Below are 25,869 nucleotides of genomic sequence, written 5' to 3' on the forward strand. Positions count from 1 at the left end.
GCACTGAAGCAGAAACTTGAGAAAAGTTTCTCATTGATCCAAATGGGAGACTTGAATCTATAGGAGGAGCTATATTATATTATTAGGACTATTAAAAATGTCCCCTTTCTCTTCTGCAGGGAAGTTTTTATACACCATCTGAAAACTGTATGCAACATGCATACAAATGGCATCGGGACCTATGTCACCTGCTTTTGAACACATATCAGGAACTATATGTTTACTTCCTCATTCTCATGAAGGATATCCCAGATTTCCCACGATGAAGCTGGGTAAGTAAACGTGTATTTCTTCTTACCAACTTCCACTATGGTGTGCCCTTTTTTTGTTGGCTCATAGGTCTAATAGTTGATAATAAGGCTGTGTTTTATGATTCTGAAGAATGGAAAAAAAAAAAAAAGAATTTATCATAGGTAAATAAGGGGATGTATTGTATCTGAAAGTATACTCAGTATTATTCGTAATCATTATCTTTATATTTGTAAAAGTGATTGCTGAAGACCAATTTTACAATTCACTTTTCCAGAGTTCTCTGGATTGAGGGTGTGTCTCCCATTTTTGCCATTGGCTTAAGCCTGTACTGATCATGTCCTTTCCACTTTTAGGGGTTCAAACATCAAGGTTGCATTTAACCACTTAACAGGTTAGCTTTTTACAATTTAATGTTTACTTCAAAGATATAACAATAAAAAATCATGGTACCCAGCACTTTAGAGGCAAAATTCCACCCTCTACCAGTTCATCTCTGGGGAGAAGGAAGTTAGGTTTAACTCAGTTCTTATGCAGCTTAGTTCCATCAACTACAATATCCTGTTTAAACCCCAGCCTTATTGTTGCTTTGTATTCTCAATGCTACACTTTAGGAAGAATATTCTTCTGAAGGGAAGTCAAAAGGGGGCTAGCAGAGTAAGAAACACGCTTGAATTTAGGTTATATGGGGATTTGATGAAGTAACTGGGATTGTTTAACCTGGGGAAGAGACTCCTCAAAGCAAACATGATAGCTGGCTTTAAGCATCTGAAAATGTATCACACAGAAAAGACATTTGACTGCTTTTAGAAGCAATGGATGGACTTTGCAAAAAGACAAGTTTATGCTATGATTTAAGTGACAAAAGATAAACTTTCCAACAATCTAAATTCCCCAATGTCAAATGGGCCACCATAGTAAGTAGTAGGTTTGCTTCCATTAAAACTCTTAACTAGACAACTTTTAAAAACACTTTCCAACTCTAAAATGCTTTGATTCTGTGATAAGGAATAATAATACCATCAATAAAAATCAATAGCTTCTTAGAGTGCTTATTCTTACATAACACTTTAAACATAGATCTCTATAAACATTTGATCCCTATTCCGATCCTGTTATTCTTCAAATGTCTATGACGTTTATCAGTATTCCTCTACCAATGCAGATAGAGAATCATAGATTCATAAACTTATAGTTTAAAGGGACTTTACAGGCCCTCATCCAACTACTTACACCAAAGGAAACAATATCAGAGAGATAAATAATATGTCTAAGGTCCTACATGTAGTGAGTAAACAGAATCATATCCTCTGAATCTAAAGTCAACATGTATCTTACTGTCTCCCCTTCCCTGCATATTGGGTTTTGTGCTTTTCAGTGGCCAAATGTATCAATTCCTGGATGGTCAGCCTCCTGATGAAAAGCTTCTATACTTAGGATGGGAAAGCAGTGTATCTAGTACCTTAATTTGTCAAGTGATTTTCAAAATCTTGCTAACATAATTCAAATTGAAATGACTCAATTTCTTAGCATGGAGCTGGTATGAATACTGTCCAACTTTCACATGCATACAGTAATGAAGTCAGCACAAACCTTCAGTTTTACTGAGCTAGTTCTGTTTGCATCAACTTTATCAAGCATACTGCCAAAGTAAGTGAATCTGTTACACCATTAAAATTTCTTTGTTTGCTGTAACTTCCATGTATGGATAATGCAGTGCTGGCTGATGGAGAATGTCTGTTTTTACAAGTGGCAGAAAACCCATCCATTTTCTGTTGCATCTCAGTCTCAGACGTTGCTTTGAGTACACAATCATCTATGAACAAAACATTGTGCATCAACCTCTGCCACTTTAGCCTTGACTTGTATCCTTTTAAAGTTAAATAATTTATCATCGGTGCAATAGCCAATCTTGGTATCCTTATTGAAGATATTGGCTAACATTAATGAAAAGATCCTGATAAAATGCAAAGAAATAAGCACAGAGCCCTTCTTCACTCCCTTGATGTTTGGGAAATGATGAAAATACTATCCTTTTTCTCGAATCTGAGCAAGTCTGCCATCATGAAAGTTTAGCTAGAGAGGAATTGATTTCAACCTGAGGTATAGAATCAATGGCTTCATCATTGGTTGATGATAATCCATTAAAAACACTATGTAGTTTGCACTTAAGTAGTATCAGACTCTCTGTGACTCCATTTGAAATTCTCTTGGCAAAGACAATGGAATGGTTGACCACTTCCTTCTCCAATTCATTTTACAGATGAGAAAGCAGACAAAGAGGGTTAAATGACTAGTTCAATTAGTAAGTGTCTGAGACTGGATTTGAACTTGATTCTTTCTAACTCTAGTCCCAGCATTCTATTTATTGTGACACCTAATTACCTCATATTAAAATAGAGGATACTACTATTCTTCCAGTCATCCAAGTTCATAATCTTCTGGTAATTCTCAGCTCTCCTCAAGCTTCACACAGAATCATTTGTATCTACAGAATATATGTCACATCTGTTTACTTCTCTACTGGTTCAGTCCTTAATTATAATTCCTTCTGAACTGACTCTCTTCTATTCCCCTGATTAGCTGGCTAGAAAGCACTATCAACTCAGTCCCAAGGAATCCTTGCCTTCCTTGAATGATCAGCTCAGTCCTGACCTTCTACAGAAAGTGAATCCTGGATCCAAACACTATTGACCTTTCTCCAAAAATCAATTTGGGTCAACTTTCCATATATTTTATATTTAATTTCCTTTGTAAATGTTTTCTGCTTATAGGAATGTAAGACCCTTGAATGAAGGAACTTTCGTATTTTTGTCTTCAGACTCCAAATACATAACACAGTGTCTGGCAGAAATTAATTCAATAAATATTGGTTAATATTCACAATACAAAAGGGTTTTTGTTGTTTGTTGATTACTACTAACTATTTCTTAGTTTGTTAGAATAAAATATTTTCTTAAAAGCTCTACTCTGAGAAATAGTTTCTCATGCAAATATTAAGATCACAACATTGCTGGGTTTGGTGGCCAACTCTTAAATTTTCAATAACCAGGGAAATTGAATCTGGTAGCTGTCATGAGCTATGCCATTTGGATTTGTCAACATTACTTTGATCCCCCAGAAGTGAGAAAACTCCACTGTGCCCCAGGAAGGGTGAACTAGCCCATGTCAGAATCATTTCTCGATCTCAAATCTGGCTTCAGATAATTACTACCTGTCTGATCCTGGGCAAATCACTTAACTCTGTTTGCCTTAGTTTCCTCATCTATCAAATGAATTGGAGAGAGAAATGGTAAATCACTTCAAAATAACAACAACAACAAAAATGGGGTCATGAAGGGAGTAGTAAGATACTACCAAACAAAAGCAACATTGATTAGATTATTGTTCCAAGACAGGAAAGGTAGGAAGGAGCCAGCAAGTTTGTTTCTGATCTTGCAATCAAAATGGCTAGTGAGAAAATATCTAAGCTTATATTCAATATAATTTTTTCTTCAGGATTTTTATAAGAATTAACATTATTTTGGAGTTAAAACCTTTATTCTCCCAGTAAAGTACTACCTTCCACTGCAGCTAATCAGTACCTGTCTTGTCATCTGTAGGCTTATATTTAGCCTAGAGCGAATGAGAGGTTGATTTGACTTATCCAATGTCAAAGGGGCAGCATGTATCAGAAAGTAGACTTGAATCAACGACTTTTTTCCCCTATTTTCAAAGTCAGTTTTTTGTCCATCATACTACTTTAGCTCTCTGGTTATAATAGTTGCCACATGACTGGATTCAGCTTCTCCCACAGGAATAGCCTAGTAAGATGCTGGTAACTACATTTAAAGTTAGGAATTTATAAAAAATGGTTTTAAATCCTGGCTCCTTGGTGTCTTTCTGTATACAACATCTTCTGTGAAGATTACTTTTTTAGGATGAGAAAATGAGGTAGTAGATCTCACTGATCTGTATGCATTTATTTCAACTCTAAGATTTATTAATTCTAAATCAGAGTTTGGAAACTGAGAGTTGAATGGGTATATTTTGAAGGACACATGATATTTTAGCCTCTTCAATTTAATGAATAACTATTTTATTTTTGACCTCAGTTTCATTTTCTCCCATAGATAAACTTGCTGTTGAAGAAACATTATCTCTTCTATGCTCAGAGCTACAGGTAATTAGTTAAATGGATATATACTCTTAGTGTTGTGTGGTAGTAGATATATTGGGAAGTCAAATATGGTCTCTTGTCCAGTATTGGGGTTGAAAAGAAGGAAATATAAACTGGATAATAAGATAAAAAAGACTACAAAATTTCACATTTGACCTTAAACTGAAAATTATCTCTCCAAAGTTAATCAGGCAGTCCACATTGTTTGGTGAAGAACCAGTTATGTGCACAAACACACAGACACACACACACACACACACACACACACACACACACACACACACATATATATGTAGATATAGAGATATCAGTATACATATGTATGTACCTCTATCTCTAGCTCTATATTCTGAGTAAGATTCACTGTGGGATATCCAAAGTCCTTGTTTATGAGGGTTTTAATAGATAAACACATACAAATATATTAACTCTACTCAGAAAAGAAAGCACGTGGTTATAATTTATCCAAGTGCAATCAAGATTGACGAAAGTTGCTGGATCAAAGAGCTTTTTATAAGAATCACTTTATCTCAGAGTCCAGCCCATGTGTGAATAAGAACTTCCTCTGTAACTAATGATGATCTAATGGTCAAGAGTCCTTTAGACTGTGAACTTCTTGAGCCCAAGGGCATATTGTGTATATAAACATGCAAACATAATATATAGAATGTAGTAATAATAATATATAAGGATGTATGATATACTGCTATGATAAATTATATATAATATATATAAATGTATAACCCTGTAGAGGGACACAGACAGTAGGAAAACTCTGGGCAAAGTTTATGACACTTCAGCCCAGAGGGAATCTGCTGACAAAGCCTGATTTGGCTCCTCTCCCCAAGGTCTCACCTTTTCTGAAGTCAGGGGGTGGTGACAACCTGTGTTCTACTTGAAGCATGGGATACTTACAGTAAAGTGGCATTTACATATCAATAGCAGGATGCTTATAGTTAGCACTTGTTCAGTGTGATGTGGTGATGTAATGGTGCTGTTGTAATATAATTGTACTAAAGTATTTAGGGGCTGAGAGGACTGGAAATGAGTGGACTCCATCTTTGACCAGCCTCATGGGTCTCCTGTCTCCTTCACTCCTCCACTAAGATTAAGGATTTGGGCTGTTCCTGAGATCCTCCAGAGAGTCTGGACAGTATATTTTGGCACCCCAGCATGGGAGCTCTAGAAAGCACACTACATAACCTTTTATAATAAATATGTATGGATATATGTGGGTGCATGTGCATTGATTTGCTTTTTAAAAAAATCCTCAGTGTTTAGTATGGGATTAATAAATGAATACATGTTTGTTGACTTGACTTTGAAGACACCAAGGAAGGGGGAGCCCAACTCCTGTCTCATGAAACCTATTCCATTTTGGATAATTCTAGACATTAGTAAAAAAAAAAAAAAAAAAAAAAAAATCATTCATATCAAGCCTGCTGGTTCTTCTCTCTGAAGTCAATCAGAATAAATCCAATTTCTGTGATAAATACCAAGCCTTCAAATAATTCAACACAGCTCCAATATGTCCCTAGAGGCTTCCCTTCTTCTAACTAAGTGTCCCTAATTTTGGAATCAGTTATGATATGACTTGATCTCTATGCCCTTCATCATTCTTGAGGCCTTCTTCTGGATATGCATCAATCTGCTGGTACCTTCCCTAAAATATATAGTCTAGAAATAAATTTAGCACTCCAATTATTATCTGACCATCGTGCTATACATTATAACTATATATAGATATGATCCTTCTTTAATGCAGCCTGAAATCTCCTTGATTTTTTTCTAAACTGAACTACTAAGTGCTGGACTTGGAGACAGGAAGACCTGAATTCAAATCTACCTTCAAATACTTAGTAGCTGTGTGACCTTAAGCAAGTCATTTAACTGTTGGCTTCAATTTCCTAAGCTGTGTAGACAAATGTGAAGTGCTTTACAAACCTTAAAGAGCTACATAAATGCTAGTTATTACTATTAATATTGACTTATATTGACAGTAATGCTAAAATATAATTAAATAGAGCCTTCATCTTTTTCTTTCCTCTACCTTTGGTATTGATATTTCATGACCCAAACAATGGAGCCTCCGCTGGATCCCAGTATGTCATCACTAAAAGCACTGTACTTGACTTTAAGATAAAGGATGATGCTTGCCTAACACCTACAGTACAAGGCCAGTAGGAACAACTCAATTGCATTCAGGGAAGCTGCTTACAATGTTTTGATCTCTAGAAATTGGAAATGCTTTTAGCCTGAGCAATTTAAAACACAGAATAGCATTCCAATTCAATGCATCTGAGTTTCCAAAGGCAGTTGCTGACAAATGAATAATTGTGTAACTGCTCTCACAAACTCAGGGTATTTCCTGCTGCATCCAACAGTGTCATCATGAACAATGAAATCAGATACTTGTAGATGAAAGAGCTTTCTTTGTCCAACAAAGAAAATAAACAAATGAGGGCAGAAAGAAAACAAGCATTCACATTATAATTCAATCCCTATCAGTTTGCTGCCTGGGTACTGCAGTGTGTTTGGATGGTGAGGGTCCATTATGCATACATACACACACACACACACACACACACAAGCATGCACTCATATATCAATCTAGATATGTATGTATGTATGTATCGCTCTCTATATATTCTGGATAAATATTTATTGAGGCATGTCCAAAATCCTTGTTTTAATATTAGAAGAGCTTTAATAGAAGCATACATAGACATATATTAACTCCACTCAAAAAAGAAAAGACAACATGTAGTTATAACTAGTCTGGGTACAGTCAAGATTTAAGACCTTAAAAGCTAGCGGCTTTTTATATTAACAACTTTATCTTAGAAATTCTGCTGAAAAAATTGACAATCCTATACCCTCTCTGGGTCACAATTTCATTCTCTGACAAATGATGGAATTATATCAAATGAACTCTAAGATTGCTTAATTAATACCAGAGTTTTAAGATTTGTATCTCCTTTAATCTTTTCAACAACCCTTTACAACAAATCTATTATCTCCATTTTACAGAAGGTGATGAAAGTTAAAAAGCATATGGCTTTAGATTGAGTTAGAATTTTATTTCTTGTGATTATTACCACTATAGCAATCAACAAGGGTCTCTGATATTTTATTTCCTTATCTATTAAAGTGTGTTGAAATATTTATAAGTTCCCATTCAGTTCTGAAACTTTGGTCCTATAAACATTTCACACAATAAAGTTTATAAAATTGATTTTCTTTAAAAGCAAAAGCTAAATATGGCTTTCATCTGGACAGGGAAAATCCAGCCTGCAGGGAATTGTTCAGAAGATTTTGCCAAGCTGGGATAGTTTGCTTTGTTTTGAAAGAAGTAGAAAATTTAATCCTTTGTCATTGGAAGACAAAAGCTGGGCCAGGCAGGATTCCTAGTTAAAGGGTAAGATGGGGATAGAGGTGGAGTGAATTAGCCACTCATCCTAAATGTCATCTTTCAGTGTAGGAGCCAAGGTGGAAGAAGTGTCTCCCCCTATACTATGCCTGAAGGAGATGAAATAGGCTGCAGTGAGGAATTGGTAGGTAGAAGAGTACCATCTAGTGGCTGACGTAGAGCAACAAATAAATGAATATTCCCTTTCTCTTTCCAAAATAGAAAAAAAAAGAAAAGTCTTTTATGGTGATTTAAGGTCGTTTTTATAAACACTAAAAGTCCACAGTGGTGTTCTAGGCAGATTTATGGAGAGTTTATTCAAATGCCTCCCTTGTGTCTTAAGTTCTTCTCCCCACAGCCAAAGTTAACTTACAAAAGGAAAAAAAAAATGTGGAATTGCCAGCAGATTGAAAAATAAAATGTGTTTCAGACCAGGCACTATTTGCTATTGTCAGTGCGAATGTACCCTCTCTGGAAACAAAGGATGGGATTCCTTTGCACATTAAAGACAATTCAGGAAAGTTAGAAGTGTTTCTGTATTTATAGTCTCAAAAAAAAAAAATCTTAGTGATGTCAAAAATCATATCATCTACTGAAATCTCCACCCTTTAATGAAGGAAGAATGCCTAACAAATAATAGTTACCTAGTCTTGATTTGAATTCTTTGGGAAGTCATTATCTCAAAAAATAGCTTTTCTCTCCATTCTTAAAATGGGGAGTTCTTTACATCAAACTGTCATTGTTTTTGGTGCCTAATTCTTTGCCTATTTCACTTCAGGATCAGTAAATAAATATTAAACACCTACTACTATTTGTAAAACACTTGCTAACACTATGGATACAAAGAAAGTCAAAAGACAGTCTTTATCCTTAAGGACCTCACAATCTATAAAGACATCATTTAAAGTAGAAATTGTAAAGGTGAGGAGGGGCATGATAAAATCCAGAGGATAGGAAATGATGAGATGGCTGCCTTGGGAGGACCTGGGAGGAACTCTTTCAAGGTTCAGCTCCATCCTCTCCAATTAGAGAGTGGGAAGGGCAAGAGAAATATTGCATCTAAGTTCTAGTTCTCCTCCTCCTCCTCCTCTTCCTCCTCCTCCTCCTCTTCCTCCTCCTCCTCCTCTTCCTCCTCCTCCTCCTCCTCCTCCTCCTCCTCCTCCTCCTCCTCCTCCTCCTCCTCCTCCTCCTCCTCCTCCTCCTCTTCCTCCTCCTCCTTCTCCTTCTCCTTCTCCTTCTCCTTCTCCTTCTCCTTCTCCTTCTCCTTCTTCTTCTTCTTCATCATCATCATCTGGTTATAACTTAGAAACTCACTGAGGAAATGTGAAATGTAAATCAAACCATTAGGTAGTAACAAACAGACACAAGCATGATCAAAAGTAACTTACTTCTGTTCTGAGAGGCAGTATTCTATAGTAGATAAGAAAGCTTCTTTCTATCAGGAAGAAGAGGCTTCAAATACTGCCTCTGACATATACTATATGACCTGGGCAAATCACTGAGTCTGTCAATGCCTCAGGCAATATGTTGGGTATATGCAAAAGAGCTCTGTTGATCTGCATTGATTAAAGTTCCTTCTGGAGAATTTTCCATGACAAAGAAACTATAAATTTGGTTTAAAAAATGCTTTAACCCTTTCCTCATACCTTTAAGATAGATGTGCAGATATAATTCCCATTTTACTGATAAAGGAAACAGACCTTGTAAGGCAAAGTATTTTTACCCAAGATAACACTATTACTAATTAAGCCAGTATACATCTACTTAGACTCTAGAAAGACAGAAGGAAGGGATCTTAAAGGCCATCAAATCTAACCCTTTCATTTTCCAGGTAAGGAAACTAAAGTGTGGAGAGAGAGAGTGAATTACTTAAGGTCTGGATTTTCTAAATAGAAAATCAATGTTCTTTACAACATGCCATATTGACCACAGACATTTTATTTTTTAAGTTAACCTAGTTTCCAGAATCTAGTTTCCCCTCTGCACCATGTATGGAAAAAAAAAAAAAAAACAAAAAAAAACATAAAAGCATATTAAATATGTAGTCAAGTAAATTTTTGACCAATTTTTTTTTAAAGATACTCAATCTGAACTGAATCCTTCAGTTCCTTAGTGAAGTTATATTTGGTAATTGACTTTTTTTGTTTTTAAATATTATTTATTTTTAATACACATTGCTTTATGAATCATGTTGGGAAAAAAATCAGAGTAAAATGGAAAGATGAAAAAAGAGAAAAAATAAATGAACATAGCATGTGTTGATTTACATTCAGTCTCTATAGCTCTTTTTCCTGAATGCAGATGGCATTATCTGTCCAAAGTCTATGGGGTTGACACTGATCATTGTGTTAAACAGAATTTTGAAATATTCCACAATTATCTGTCTTAAATAATATTGTTATTATTTAAATTATTCTACTAGTTTTGATCATTTTACCTGATCACCTTAGTACACATAAGTCTTCACAAGTTTCTCTAAAACTTTCATTTTCATAATTTCTTATAGTACAATATAATTTCATTTCATTCATATACCCATAACTGCTTCAGTATTTCCCAATTAATGCATATACCCCATTAAATTCTGAATTGTTACCAGAACTGTTATAAATACTTGTGTTCATATGGGTCTTTTCCATCTTTAATTGGATCTTCTGTTTGTGGTATAGAATTAGTTTCAGTATTTCTGGGTCAAAGAATATATATAATTTAGTATTTGTTATGTTTTTGTTGTATCATAAACTATTAAACTGGCAGAAAACTTAGAGATTACCTAGTTCTTACTCCTTTCATTTTGTAAATTGAAAAGCTGAGACTCAGGGATATTAAATGACTTACTTGGTATTACACATTTAGTAAATATGATTTTGAGGCTATTTTATTGGCCATGCCTTTAGATCTTAGATCTTAGAAGATGTATAATTTTTTGTTGGGGTGCTGAATTCCTGTGCAAATAAGGTTTGGAAGAATGTGGAATAATCTAATAAACATTTATTAAGCCATTTTTAGGATAAAACATTTTGTAAAATTATAGTAACCATAAACCTTATATTTTTGATGTTATTGTTTAATTATAAATTGATGCCATAATGTAAGGAAAAGAATCCAAGATGGAGTCATTTAAGCTATGCAGTCCTCATGTCCATAGAAACACACAGGCAAAACAGACAGTTATAGTTTTTTACTACTAATTCTATGTCACATAGATGAAGCTGCCAGTTTTTTGATGGGATAAACCCTTGATTACTATAGGAAATTTGAGTCATTTTCATTTTGCTGCATTAGTTAATTGTCCCACCACTTTGTGGCTTCAATAAAGAAACTCCCTCATCCCACCTTCATCCAAACCTGGTATCAGTTTGGCAAATTGAGAACTTTTCTATCTCATCTGGGTCTGATTAGGAATGTCCACCTTTCAGGCCCCATATATCTGGTTCTGATTACTGTGCCCATTTTAGGATATATAATCTTGCTCCTTGAACAACTTTGAGTGGGTTCTCTCCCCTACTTGACTCCTTCCTCCTCCAACTGGGATGAGTTTCTTGTATGTAGAACCAAACTTTTGTCTGTTTATATTTCCATAGCATTTATATATGACTTGTTTTCCTATGTGCTGCATCACACAACAGTAAGATCATGACCATACCTAAGTATAAATTTCCTAAGTGTAAATTTTATAGGCATCCCAAACCCAGGCACTTGGCTTTAACCTGGCTTATATGGTCAAATAAAGCAAAGATTGGAGGTACAAAAACAGAATATCAATAGAACAGGTCCTGCCCTCCAGAGAATTACATTCAAATAGAAAGAAAGCTAGAGATAGAATTAGAAGACCTGGGTTTGAGTCTTTATCTCAAAATTTACTGATTTGTATGTTCTCATTTCTAAAATTAGAAGATAGGATGAGATGGCCTAAATGTTTTCTTCAAATTCTAAATTTAGGATGCTAAGATCCTATGTGATTCACTTTTCTCTATCTCCAGCTTCCTCTTCTGTTAAATGGAAGAACTGGATTTAGTGATATGATTCTTACCTCTATACAATACCATCTAAATGTTGTGACCATGATTCCCAAACTTGAAGTTCTTTCTCCTATACCAATCATTGTGGAATAATGGAATACATTTGTGTGTGTGTGTGTGTGTGTGTGTGTGTGTGTGTGTGAGAGACGCTTTTTGAGGTGGTTGTTTGTTTTTGTGCTTGTTTTGTTTTTGGAGGAGTTAAGAATCCATTTAGAGAGAACTCCTTGGCAAAGTTGGGAGCAGAAGGATTTTATGTCTTAATTTATGATTCCTTCCCCCCAGATGATGAACAATCCAGAGAAGATAGCTGAGCAAATAAGTAAGGATCTTACTTGGCTTTGTTCCCACCTCTTGGAACTATGGACCCAGTTCCTGGAAGTGGTATCAATGAACCCTGACGTCACAACGTATCTCAACAAGGAGCACCATGCTCTAAGGGTAAGGAGAAGAAAAAAGCTTTATTGATTCCTTTTTAGGGCCCCAGAACCTGAGAGAAGGCACACATTGAATTGTTTTCTTCCAAATCCATTGGTTCTAGCATGTAATACATACTTGGGGACTTCCATTTAAAAAAAGAAATGGAATATTAGAGACAAATCATTAGACTAACCACCATGTTTTCCTTTCATAATAACAGGACTACTTGGGGATTAGAAGGGATGTAGTATAAATAGAAAGGAGAGTAACTTGAAAGTCAGGAAGCAGACTTTGAATCTTGATTCTGATGCTCATTACTTCTGGGACATTGGACAAGTCATTTTACTTTGCCAGATTTCAAATAAAATTAGGGCACTACATTCTTGACTAACACTCACTTTATTGTCTGCAGACTTTTATTTATGTTCTCCTAGGCTGCTCTTGCTTGAAAAATGATTCACTGTAATTATTGGTTGGTTTTTCTCATTCAGAGTTTAGTTTAGCACTTTTCTCAATTATAGAGAAGATGTGGTGAGAAAGCTTAGCAATAATTTTTTTCATATGTTTTCTCTTTATATACCTAATGTAAAAAAAGAAAATTCTTTCCCCTCTTTTAATTACACAGTATGTTCCCAAGTTTTCCAGGTGTTATTGAAGTAGTGATTCAGTAATCATATTCTCTCTTACCCTGGAATATATAGCCTGTCTGGCCTGATTGCTTCAACTCCTTGAGGGAAGGGGAGATGCTCTTCTTCTTATTTCCTCATTTGTCATAGGTTTCAATTCCCTGTTAAACATTTAAATTGATGTTGTTTCCTATGTGAATATTGTTCTCCTTTATACAGAAATTGAAATAAATAGTTGACTAGTTCTGCCTTTTAATATCATTAAAGCATCCACTCCATTTCCCTCTTCATTTAATTTTTCTTTTGCCTTAGAATAGCTCGAAGAAGTCTTTTTTAGTAATATTGTAGTACTTATATTAGGACAGAGATTGTTCCTAGATTCCAAATTCTTGATATTTGGTTAATTAATGGAGAATTCTCCACGATCCTAGGCCCACAAGGAAGAAAAAAATAGAAGAAAAACAAATAAAGAATAATTAAAAGTACATAAAGGAGTATGGCTCTGAGAAAGAACATGTTCGCAGCCCCAGTTTTCTGAAAGATCAGAAAGAATATCACAGAAATAAATATTCATGGTTACACAAGATTCATGCAAAGGCTTTCTGTTCCCATTCATTGCTAAGGAAGAGAATACTTATTGGAGAACATAGGACATTAGAGCTGGGAGGAATCTCAGACTTCAGCTACGGCAACCTGATTTATTAAATGAAGGGACTAAAGTCCAGAGAGGGAAAGCTAAGGATAATACAGTCAGCTAATGTTAGAGCTAGAAGCCTTATTTCATGAATCCTGATTCAGGGATATTTCTGTTATGAAGTCAAAAAAAAAAAAAAAAAAAAAAAAAAAAAAAGATCTGTCACCACAGCACCCAGATTGAAAGGGGTAAATAATAAAATAGGAATATTTATGATTTCAAAAGATAATATTTCTCCTCTGCTAAATACAGATGTGACTTCTCAAATTAACATACATGTTTAAGGACATTAAATACTCAGTAAAATGTTTAATGAAAAGGTTTTTGACAGAACTCTTAGATTGAAAATGGTTCATCATTTTTCCCCTAGGTTAGAAGATTTTCAGAGGCTTTCTTCTATATGGAACATCAAAAGCTTAATGTCCTGACATTTCAGGAAAGTGTGTAAGTACTTTTATGACATGAAATTAGACACTCACACATATATAAACACATTTTTATATACATATATAAACTCATGTTTTTGTATACAAGTATTGATACACACACATATATATATATAAACATATAAAATAAATAGCCCATATGATATAAATAGATTAAATATAATATATAAGATTATATATCTATATGTTCATATTGTAATTCATTCAAAACACTTATAACAAGACATTGTTGCGTGTTTTAACTTGTCCTACACACTGAGAAAGTATAGCTTCATAAAATAAAGCATAGATAGCCCCTACTTTCAAGAAAATTATAATCTGGCACAGGAGAGGAAACATATATACAGATAATAATATAGATTGAAATAGTATAGATACAAAAGAAAGACAGAAACTATTGTGAAAAAGGTGTATGTAGAATACATTATTTCTGCCTGAAGAATGAAATCACAGAAGGCTCCATGAGAAAGGTGTCTTGTCAAGGGTGTGCTGGTGCAGTTCAAAAGAGCTCATGAGAACTATTAAATTTTCACTGTGAAAATTTTCACCTCAGAAATCATCAAAGGCTACAAATAAATGGTTTATTGTTGCTGTTATTGTTTATTATTATTTATTGCTTGTCTTTAAGTGAGGGGAAATATTAATAATGCAGATTAAACTTAAAATGTGTGTTTGTATATTGTTTTTCTGAATTACTACTGTGTTTTTTTGTTTTTTTTTTCAATTTGATTTACATTCCATCTCCTTAGTTCTTTTTCTGGATGCAGATGGCATTTTCTGTCCAAAGTCTCTTGGGATTGCTGGAGTACTGAACCACTGAGAAGAACCAAGCCTTTCATAGTAGATCATCACACATTCTTGCTATTATTGTGTACAATGTATTCCTGGTTTTGCTTGTTTTGCTCAACAACAGTTCATATAAATATTTCCAAGCCTTTCTAAAATCAAATTCATCATTTTTATAGAGCAATAATATTCTATTACCTTCATATGCCACAAATTATAACCTGGCACAAGAGAGAAAACATGTATACAGACAATAATAATATAGATTAAAATAATATATATCCAAAAAGAAGGGCAAAAACTATTGTGAAAAAAATTTCTATAGGCCTTGATTATTGGGTCTTGTATACTGAATTACTGTTGCTAATCAGCACACCAGTGATTTTAGTAAATATATGTGATTTCAATGATATGATAGTCAAAGGCACTAAAATAAGGAACTTAATGCTGAATAGTCTAGGTCAATAAAAATACAAACACAAGTAACATGAGATAAACTTCCAACTCTAGATTGAATACAAATTGGAAACCCTCATTAATGTCAGAATCATATGTTTGCACATTTGTAGATGAAAGGGAAATAAAGCTGTCATTTAGGAACTATGTGCATGATAGCCAGGAGGCTACAGAAAATGAAGACAAAGATACTGGTAAGGCAGCTAATAAAATAATCTGAAGTAAAAAAAAAAATTGAAAGCCTGAACTAGATTTTTTCAAAAGAGATGAAGTTTTATTTTTATTCAATTTAATTATTCAATGTTTCTTCAGCTTTTACTATGGAAGATCAGAGTTTGCCATCCTCTATGTATCCAGTCTTTCTTTCCTTTCTTGGAAAGATTCAAACAAACATTTCACAAGAAGAAACTGAGTGGGTGCCATATAAGCCAAACATTTAATCAAATGTAGCAAAATTCTATATAATTGAATGAAATAGAATTGTTCCCTTCCCTAGATTCTTAAGAATAATTTAGAAATAAGAAATAATTTAGAAGTGTGTTAGAGTACTAAGGCCCTTTTGTATTTTGCTAAACTAATTTAGCTTAAGAATTTCGAAGATCTCTATTTATGAATGGGAATGACTGTTTTGTATTTTTTTTTTTCCTTTTTTTCTCTTTTATATGACCAAAAGAAAAAAAAAAAAAAAGGGAAACATCATCAAAGTTGCAGGGTGGGGCATGGGATAATATAGAAAATGGATTGGGGATATTGGTGATCCTCAAACATGCATTTCTCTCTGCTAAGTGCTGACTTCACTTCTTCAATTAACATGAATGATCAAATGGGGACATCTAATTAAATAATGTTTTTTAAATCATTTTATTTTTCTCAATTATATGTAAAACATTTTTAAAAGATTTTTTTCAAGTTTTGAGTTTCAAATTATGTCCCCTATTCTTCCCTTTCCATGTTTGTCCCCCTCCACTTCCAGGTTTTTCTAATATCTTCCTCTTATTCTTTCTAAAGGTTTTCTCTCCCCTTTTCTTCCTTTTCTTTTCATTATTTTGGAATCTTATAACACAAGGAGAAAGAACCTTGAACTATAAAATGGGAGGGAGCACTGTATTGGCTCTAGAGACCATAAGGTTCATAAACTATCTCTGATATTTATTATCCCATTTGACATTGAGCACTTTTCTAATTCTAAGGTTTGTCATTTGTATATTGAAAGTTATGATTAGAAGTGTCTGATTTCTCTTCAAGATTTAGATCTAAGATCCTAATGTTAGAACCTGGTATGCTGTAGCCCAAAGAGAGATTAATTTAGTCCCCAAGCTTCTACTATACAAAATTTTTTTTTTTTTTACCAAATGTAATATACCTAACTTCTGAGTATGTCCCTTTTGAGATTTTCATCAATTAAAAAAAAGCCTAATTAGTGTGCATACATGAATTAGTATCCTGGGGAGACTAACTACCTGCCCTCTATTGTATAATTGAGTATTTCCAGGAATCATTTTAGCAAAGTTGAAATCGATTAGTGATGGCAATTATAACAAGGGTCACAGCTTGATGTAGCAGATATAGAGCGGGACTGGTGGTAGGAAGACACAGTTCAGGTCTCACCTGTGAGATAAACTGGCTGTGTGATGATGAACAAACCACTTAATTAGTAAATGTTGTAGACAACTTTCTGTAAAATCAAATTATAAATTGAAAAGAAAATTATGAAATAAAGTTAATATCATCCATCACTTCTCTTTACTAATGAACTTGAGTTGTTTCCCAAAATCTTGTTAAAAAAAAAAAAAGTCCCAAAGACCACACAAATGGATTCTTGATTCTGTCATTTGCTATTGAAAAATCTTAACTATCTCTCATGTAGTCCAATTCTCTCATTTAAAAAAAAAATGAGGAAACTGGGATGAAAAGTAGTAATAGGTCACAAAAGTAGCATAGAGTCACATTATCATGTTAGGAAAGCAGATCATGAAGTGCCCAGACCCACTGACTCTGTCCCATGCCCTTTCATTACCACAGTTTGGAAACTAAGAATCTTGAGAAGTAGAGAACCTCATGCTTTCTCAGTAATTTATCCAGTCAGGGATTATTAATGATTTATAAAAGTATATCTGGTTTTGCTCCTGAACAAATCCTCTGTTGTTTTCCAATATTTTAAAATCATATCTAAAAGTGAATTAAAATGGAACCTAAGTAAAATTTAGGAAATGGAGATTTGTCCATCATTTATAGTCAAATATTTTAAGTGATATTTAAAACATCTCACTCTATGCTTCTCTCTGCCTCTATCCTTATGTCTCTGAATACCTCTCTCTCTTTTTCTATTTCTGTATCACTTGGTCTCTGAGTCTCTCATTGTTTTCTATTTGTCTCTGTCTCCTTGTCTGTCTCTTTGCTGTCTGTCTGCCTCTCTTTCTCTCCCATACACACATACACACGGAGCTTTTTAGACTCAAACTGCATATTTAGTTTGTGTTTAAATAGAAAAATATCTTACCTATACATCCAATATTCATTCTGTTGATGGGGCATTTAGTTATAAGTATTTACATTGATAAGTGTGCATTTGTTTGTGTCAACAATATTGGGATGACATGGGAAAAATTGTCAAAAGTAAATGAAAACATGTGCTGTCATGTTAGTAAATTACACAATGTATAAGCAAAACAACACAACATTATTTCTCTGTTAATCACAGAATCTGGAATTGGAAAGGTCTGGTTCAACACCTGAAGCATCCATCTGTCCCTATATCTTCTTTAGGACACAAAAGTTATCACTTCAAGATAGATAACAAAGAACACTTCTTATTGGTAGGAAATTTTTCCTTGAGTCAACTGTACGCTATTATTTATGTACTTTTGGCCTGATGGATTCTACCTTTCAATTGACATGAAATAAGGTCCATTCTTTGACAAAAAAGCTGTTTGAAGACAGTTAATATGTGCCCCAACTTATTACACCTTGGATTGACACTTTTAAAATATTTTGGTCCTAAGACTCCACTACATTCTTAAAAATGCCTAAAAATACCACAGAGGTCTTTTATAATGTGTATTATAGTTATTGTTTTTTATTGTATTAGGAATCAAAATATTTTAATGAAATAGTAAACATAGTTTTAACCTCACAGACCTGAAAAAGTCTCAGGAATCCCTACACCACAGTTAGGGTGGTATAACAATCAGTCAGAAAATTGTTGCTCTTGGTGAAAACTCCTTAACTTCTTGCTTTATCATAACACATGCTTTGAGCCCTCTTTCTCTCATGCTCACCATCTTCTGAATAGTTAATTCCTTGTCAGTGTTTCCCCACAAGCTCGGTGTGGCACGTAGAATTTGTCTGACAATAAAGGTTTACAAAAGGACTGCTATCTGTCTTATTATGCTTGCGATACTTTAATAATAAAAACAATAATAGATATTAGTGACTATATCACAGTTATTAATTAAGCTCACTGTCCACTAAAATCCCTCCCAATGTTTCTTATAACAATGATTGTCTCTCTATATTTCCTCTATTTACTTGTGCATTCAATATCTTTTAAACAAATAGAAAAATTTACATTTATGTACATTATATTTAATCTTATTCAATCTAGATCATGAGTCATTTTGTCAAGGCAAAATAGGGGAGGAGATTTTTATTCTGACATTCAATGGATTACTAAAAAATTCCAACAAATGTTATATATCCCACATGCCTTAAATAAACCAGATCCAATGCAATGAGGCTAATAATACCCATGCCAAGTATATTTAGGGTTATACTAATAAAGAAGGAGTTTCAAAATCCATAGCTTATCCATGATACTATAAAGAATATGGAGGAAATAAGATTCATAGACTGTGATATCTTGTTATATTGCACTGATTATCTCTTGTGATACACTTGTAAACAAATATATATATATATATATATGTACATATATATATATATATGTACTTACATATAAAGGCATATAAATATGTTAGATTAGATTAAGTTGTTCTATGTTCCATGGGACATATATTAATCTGTGGCTTTACATTCTTAAACTGTTTGCTGGGATGCTGAGAAGTTAACTGATGTGTTCAGCTTTACATGGACAATATGTGTCAGAAGCAGGATTTAACGGAGGTTTTCCTATTTCCTATTTCCTATTCCCCTTATAACTCTGGTCTTCTGATTTCAGATCCAGTACTTAATCCCCTGAACCATCTAACTGTCTATATGAGTGGACATTCCTGTTATTTTATATTACTTTGTGATACATATTGTATCTGTAGTCCAAAGATCACCAAAGGACTATGGGATTTAAAATTAACTTGATTACTTACTAATTTTTGGCCAGTTACCTAAATTTTATAGATTTCATTTATAAATGAAGGAGTTAGACTGCTCTCTCAGGTCACTTCCTATTCCATATATCTGTTTTTGTAATTCCTAGCATGGAATCCTCTTTCCAGTACAGACAGAAACACTCATACCTGAGGTATTGCCTTCTAGGAAACATGAAAATAGGATACCCAGAACTTAGCCTTAATGAACTTTTAAAACAAAACAAAAACTTAAATTGAATTTGCTCATGACCACAAAGCAGCCATCACACAATAAGTTCTAAAGTTATACCTAAACTCATTTTTTTCAAATCTCATTGAGGTGCAAGAATGATGTTGAGTTTTTGTTTGTTTGTTTTGTTTTTAAGTAATAGGTAATAAAATAATGGTATTAAAACTCTACCATGTGTCAGGCACTATGTCAAGGATTCAACAATTAATTAATAGCTCCTTCCATCATTATAATCCTGTGTCATAAAGTGACTTGTCCAGAGTTACACAGCTAGTAAGTTTTTTGTTTTTTGTTTTTTTAACTACAAGTGTATTTTTTTATCTGCTTTACATAGTCTATCTAGTCACAGGCTACATTATCCATGGACAGAATTTCTGAAGATGAAATGTGCTTTATATGTATCTCTGACACCTTTTCTTCCCCACATGTTTGCATATGTTTCTGTTACCAACTAAACTGGCTTTTAAATATCCCAGCTAAGATTAATGTATTCCCTCTGGTGATGACCTTAGGTATATACCTTAATTGCATACATAGCTCTCCACATGATTGATGTATATAATTACCCTATTTGCATTCATGAATAGCAGCTTGAGTTTACCAAACCCTTCTGGTCTGCATGCAAAAATGGAGATTTGCATGCAAATAGAATTTCAGGCATCAGGCAGGTAGAGCAGCAGGCAATGGTTTAGAACAATTGAAACACGCCAATGTACATAGATATGCTCTTATAGGTGAACTGGAATAATCCTCACTAAAAATTCTAATCCTTCACATTTAGTATCATTTTTTAAATGGGGATAATATTTTTTTCAAAAGCTCTCAATCAGAGATATGAATAGTACTTTATTCTGTTCAATTTGTGAAAATAATCATCTACTGTGTGAAAAATAATATGATTGGGGAAGGATTGAAATTTTAGACAAGATATGGCCCCTACTCTTGTGAAGCTTGCTTCCTAGTAAGTGCATTATATGACTACTAATGACATTATTAAAAATGAAAACATGGTAAATTCATCAGAAAAGTTCAAACAAGTAAGTAGAACTAAGAAAACATTGTACACAGCAATAACAATATTATACAATGATGAGTTCTGATGGACATGGCTCTTTAAGGTGATTCAGGCCAATTCCAATGATTTTGTGATGGAGAGAGCCATCTGCACCTGGAGAGAGACCTGTGGGAACATAGCATTTTCACTTTTTTGTTTGTTGTTTGCTTGCATTTTGTTTTCTTTCTCATTTATTTTCCTTTTTGAGCTGATTTTTCTTGTACAGAAAGATAAATGTGGAAATAGGTATAGAAGAATTGTGTATGTTTTAACATATATTGGATTACTTGCTGTCTAAGGGAAAGGGTAGGAATAAGGGAGGGAGAAAAAAATTGTAATACAAGATTTTGCAAGGGTGAATGTTGAAAACTATATATTTTGAAAATTAAAAAAAACTCTTTAAAAAAAGAAAAGTTCAAACAAAAATGTCATGTAAGATCTAAAGTAATCTGAGACAATATCATAGGGAAAACCAATTAAAGATGAATTTTTTTGCTAACAAAAGTTAACTACCAATAATGTGTGTACAGCTGGATTGAGTTAAGTTGAGAAATTTTCATTGAACACTTACCATGTTGTCTCTGGCGTATAGAAGGAGTTGAAGACATTGTGAATAAAACTATATTAAGTACTTGTTAGTAGTTTTCTGGAACTTATTCAGTACATTTCTGTGACTGTGGTAGAGGTTAGAATGAATGAAAATTCTTCTGCTGGACTCAAAGGATAGAGCAAAAAGAGGAATAATAGCTACTTCTTATAATAATAATTTATATAGTGGTACAAGTTTTTCAAACATCATTACAAATATTGTTTTATTCTCACTATAACTCTTGGAGGTAGGTGTTTATTCATTTTATAAGTTAGGAGACTGTGGCAGGTTTAGTTGAGTGACTTGCCCAAGATCACATAGCTAGTTGCTGAGATCTAGTGCTCCACACCAAATAAAAGGAAAGACTCTTCCCTTAAAAGGTTTTACTATTTTGAGTTAGGAGATGTGCAGTTAAAAAATAATTAATAAGGGACAGCTAGATGGCGCAGTGGATAGAACACCAGCCTTGAATTCAGGAGGACCCGAGTTCAAATCTGGTCTCAGACACTTAACACGTCCTAGCTGTGTGACCCTGGGCAAGTCACTTAACCCCAGCCTGGAGGGGGGGGGGGAATAATAATAATTAATAGCACAAGGGCTTGATCTTTTTTTTTTTTTTTTTAACATGGGTGCATATTGCATAGTTTACTTAGTTTTTCTCCCTAGTTTTTCAAAGTCAAAAATTGAAAAGGAAAAGGGGGGGAAATCAACATGGCATCGTTAAGTCTGAAAAAAATTCCCACCTCTCTACAAAAGGAATAGGAAAGAAGTATGTTTTCATTTCTTCTTTCAAGTTATATTTGTCCTTTAAAATTTTGTCACATTCATTTTTTGAGGCAGTTCTTTCCATCTACGTTTTTGTACTCATGTATAAATTGTTTTTCAATTTTCCTTAACTTGGAATCAGTTCACATAAGTCTTTCCATGGTTCTGTCTGCTCATCACATTAATCATTTGTTACAGAGTAATAATATTCTGTTATATTCATGGACCAGTTTCCTCAGCAATACCTGAGGACATCTACCTGATTTTGCCCTAAATAATAAATAAAATGTGGCTATTAATATTTAAGTGTTAAAAGCTTTAATTTCTAAAAAAAAAATTAAATCCTTTTCTTTATGGAGGATATTTGAGAGAGAGGTATTACTAGATCAAAGCCATATCAAAAAGGCATGTTATGAGTAATGTAAATTGAATAGGAACAAAAATAATAGCAGTAATGCTGAAAACATTAAGCAGTAATAACCAATAATGATAAAAATCTCTTTGATCAGAATCAAAATCATGATATAAAGACTAAAAATAAAGAGTCCTAAGTTTAAATTCTATTTCAGACACTAATCCAGTGTGTGACTTGAGAAGTTTTTTTTGTGTTTTTTTTTTTTCCCCTCAAACATTTCTACCCCTCTAAAATGAATTAATTCTCTCTATGATCCCTTCTGGCTGCAACATTCTAACAGTGTGATTCCAGGCTAAATGAATTTATGTTTTCTATTCGGTGGTTAGATTATCAGTACCTTAAGGATAGGCAGCATGATTGATTTAATTTTGGAATCTCCCCAACACTAAGCAAAGTACTCCATTTTGTTCTTTTATTTCTGGAAGGATGGGAAAAGGTTAGGTTGTCCAGAGGTATAATTTCACAAAGAGACAGCCCAGTGTAGAAATTGCTCACATGAATGCACATTTCCAAGTCTTGGAAATTTGCTTTGGCTATTGAGTGTTTTAAGTGAATGCCAAAGGATTCCCAGAAAGAATGTCAGAGGAAGTATTTTAACCCAGGACTTCCAGATTAGATAAAGAATTTTCATTCATTCACTGTGTCAGAAAATGCTCAGTACAAAAATAATATCTAGTCCATATGTATACAATAGCTCAGAAAGAGTAGCAAGAAAACTAGAATGTAATTTTCCAAAATCTGTGGTAATTATGTCACTAATTGAGAGCACAGGGCTAAAGATGGTTGGGTAGATTAAAACTAGATAGATAAGATAGAGGACTTTCAATTATTTACTATGTGTCAGAAAAATATTCTAAGTACTTACAATAAAAATTTAAGCAAAAAGTCAATTCTTGCCCTAATTGAGTTTATATTACAATGGGGGAGGTAATAATTAAAAACTAGAAAGAGAATGGAGCAAGATGGAAAAATCTGAAACCTTGAGAAAAGGGGACATAGATGACCTGGGCACTCAGTGGCCATTCCCTAGGCCACAGTTTATACCCATATAAAGTACTTTAAAGTACAGTAAAGGAATTAAGAAATGAGCACAAATAATTATAACTGAAATTATAGTATACAAGTTCAATCCTAGTGGTAAAAATTGTCTGTCAGTTCAAAAGAAAAAGAGATCATGGAAAGATTCCAGGAAAAAGTAGTCTTTGAAGTGTGCCTTAAAACATAATTCAGGACTACCTTGGTCTTTAAAGATAGTTAAGAATTGGAAAAATAAATCTGTATCTTGAAGACTATGTCAAAATTATATTAGTGGAAGCTGGTCCTCAAAAGATGAGAAAAAATTGGAGAGGGGAAAGATGGAGAAAGAACAGTTTTCTGTGGGTGTGAGTCATTTTAGCAAAGACATCTTATGTGGGTCTTTGGAAGAGAGAAGTAGATGGGAGACACTATTGTATAATTTTTCAGGAAATGTGTTGGTGAAAAATAAAAGATTTGTGTACAAGGTAAATAATAATGAAGGACAGAAAAGAAGTTTGAGACCAAATCACATAGGGTCTTTAGTCCCCATTGTGGGTATGTTGGTTCCTCTGTTGGCCACATGGCTACATGGAAAATAATTATTTTACAAATGCAGGTAGTTATTGACAAATATAATTGAGAGTGAGTGTGTGAATGATTAAGCACAAAAATGACTTCACTTGTGAAAATGCATTATCAAAGTCCTATTCTTCCAGTAGTGGAATGGAAAAAATATTTTTTACAAATGTTGCAAAGGACAGGAATGAACAGATTTATGAGGGCATAATTATTCATTTCCTAGTGTGGGAATCAGTTTGTTCCACTGATCTATGTGCTATCCAAAACAAGTTATCCAAAACAAGTTACATATTTCAGAAAAAATATATAGAAAAGAAAATGTTCTGATTTGCTGAATGAATTGATAATAAATTTATAAAATTATGAAATAGGGACAGATATATTTAATTATTTGGGTATTTACCAGGAAAGAACATGATTGGTAGTAGAAAACAAGGCAGCAATCACACTTTAAATAAGGCACAGAAATAAGTGATGAAAATATTTCAGAGGCATACTGAGGCATGAAGACAGGGAATGGTATGATGAAAGTAGGCAGCATGGGGAAGAAGATGGAGAGGGGAAGGGACATTCAACAGCACTCACATAATCATGGATCAGAATTGGGAGCATTTGAAAAGTGTGGACCTCATCCACAGTTTACCTGTGATAGGACCAGAAACCTTGACAGGCAGTGCCTAGAAAGTTTTTTCCTGATTTGGTTCATATTACTAGGATGTAAATTTTAGTTAATATAAAATACAATTTGTAAAGTATACTCCTTTGATCTTTACTGTGGTTTATATGTGACGTGTAGGTTTCCTTTTATAATCTTATTTCCTCTTAAAACTAACTTAGTAATTGGAAGGATGGTCAGCAAAACTATAATAAAATAAAATTTTAATATGCTAGGGCCTACTGACATGTTTGTTTTGAAATTCACAAAGAGGCAAGAGAGACCTTTCAGAATTTTTCCTCTAGGACTGAGGAGGTAGCAATTAAACCCACTTAGCCACTTAGCACATCCCTGAAATATGTGATATACTGGGAAGAACACTGAAGATAGAGTCAGAAGCCTGAATTTGAGGTCCAGATTCACCGCTCATTGTGTTCTTGATCAGATTTAAAAGAGACTCCTACATGAAGAGTCAAAAGCCCTAGATTTGAATATGAGCTTTACTATTTATTTTCTTTTGTGACTTTGGCTCAATACTTTACTGCATGGGATTTAGTTTCTTCATCTGTAACAACAAGGGGGATTAGTCTAAATGATCTGTAATGTCCCCTCCAAATTTATTCTCTGAAAAGCCTCAATTTGTAGTAATGAAACAGTGCAAAAATTCTTGGTTTTAGAACCAAGAGCTGGGTTCAAATGCTGGCTCTACTTTGATCCCATGGAAAAAACATCTTATCCTCTGTAGGGCTCATGTTTCTTATCTATATATTACAAAGTTTGTGTCATATGACTTTTGAAGTCTCTCCTGACTAAATTCTACAATGTCTATGTTTCTGCAGGAAGCAGGGACATAGGGAACACAATAGTAACTGAAGAATTAAAAATGAATATTCCATAGATAAAAATGGAGAAATTCATGGTGCATGTGACCTCTACCATTAAACTTTGAAAGTAGCAGCATATATAATCCATTGCAA

At 33.8% G+C, this 25,869-nt stretch overlaps 1 protein-coding gene across 1 annotated transcript in view; it reads left to right on the forward strand.

Annotated features, from left to right (window-relative positions):
- Positions 1-25,869, forward strand: part of LOC141548439 (protein FAM135B-like) — a 144,595-nt gene that overhangs the window by 84,245 nt on the left and 34,481 nt on the right. Inside the window, 5 exon segments of the mRNA XM_074277354.1 lie at positions 120-252; positions 255-272; positions 4,362-4,411; positions 12,122-12,277; positions 13,947-14,020. Coding sequence (XP_074133455.1) covers positions 120-252; positions 255-272; positions 4,362-4,411; positions 12,122-12,277; positions 13,947-14,020 — 431 coding nt within the window.

The sequence above is a fragment of the Sminthopsis crassicaudata genome, chromosome 1 (genome assembly GCF_048593235.1).
Source record: "Sminthopsis crassicaudata isolate SCR6 chromosome 1, ASM4859323v1, whole genome shotgun sequence".
Taxonomy (NCBI): Eukaryota; Metazoa; Chordata; class Mammalia; order Dasyuromorphia; family Dasyuridae; genus Sminthopsis; species Sminthopsis crassicaudata.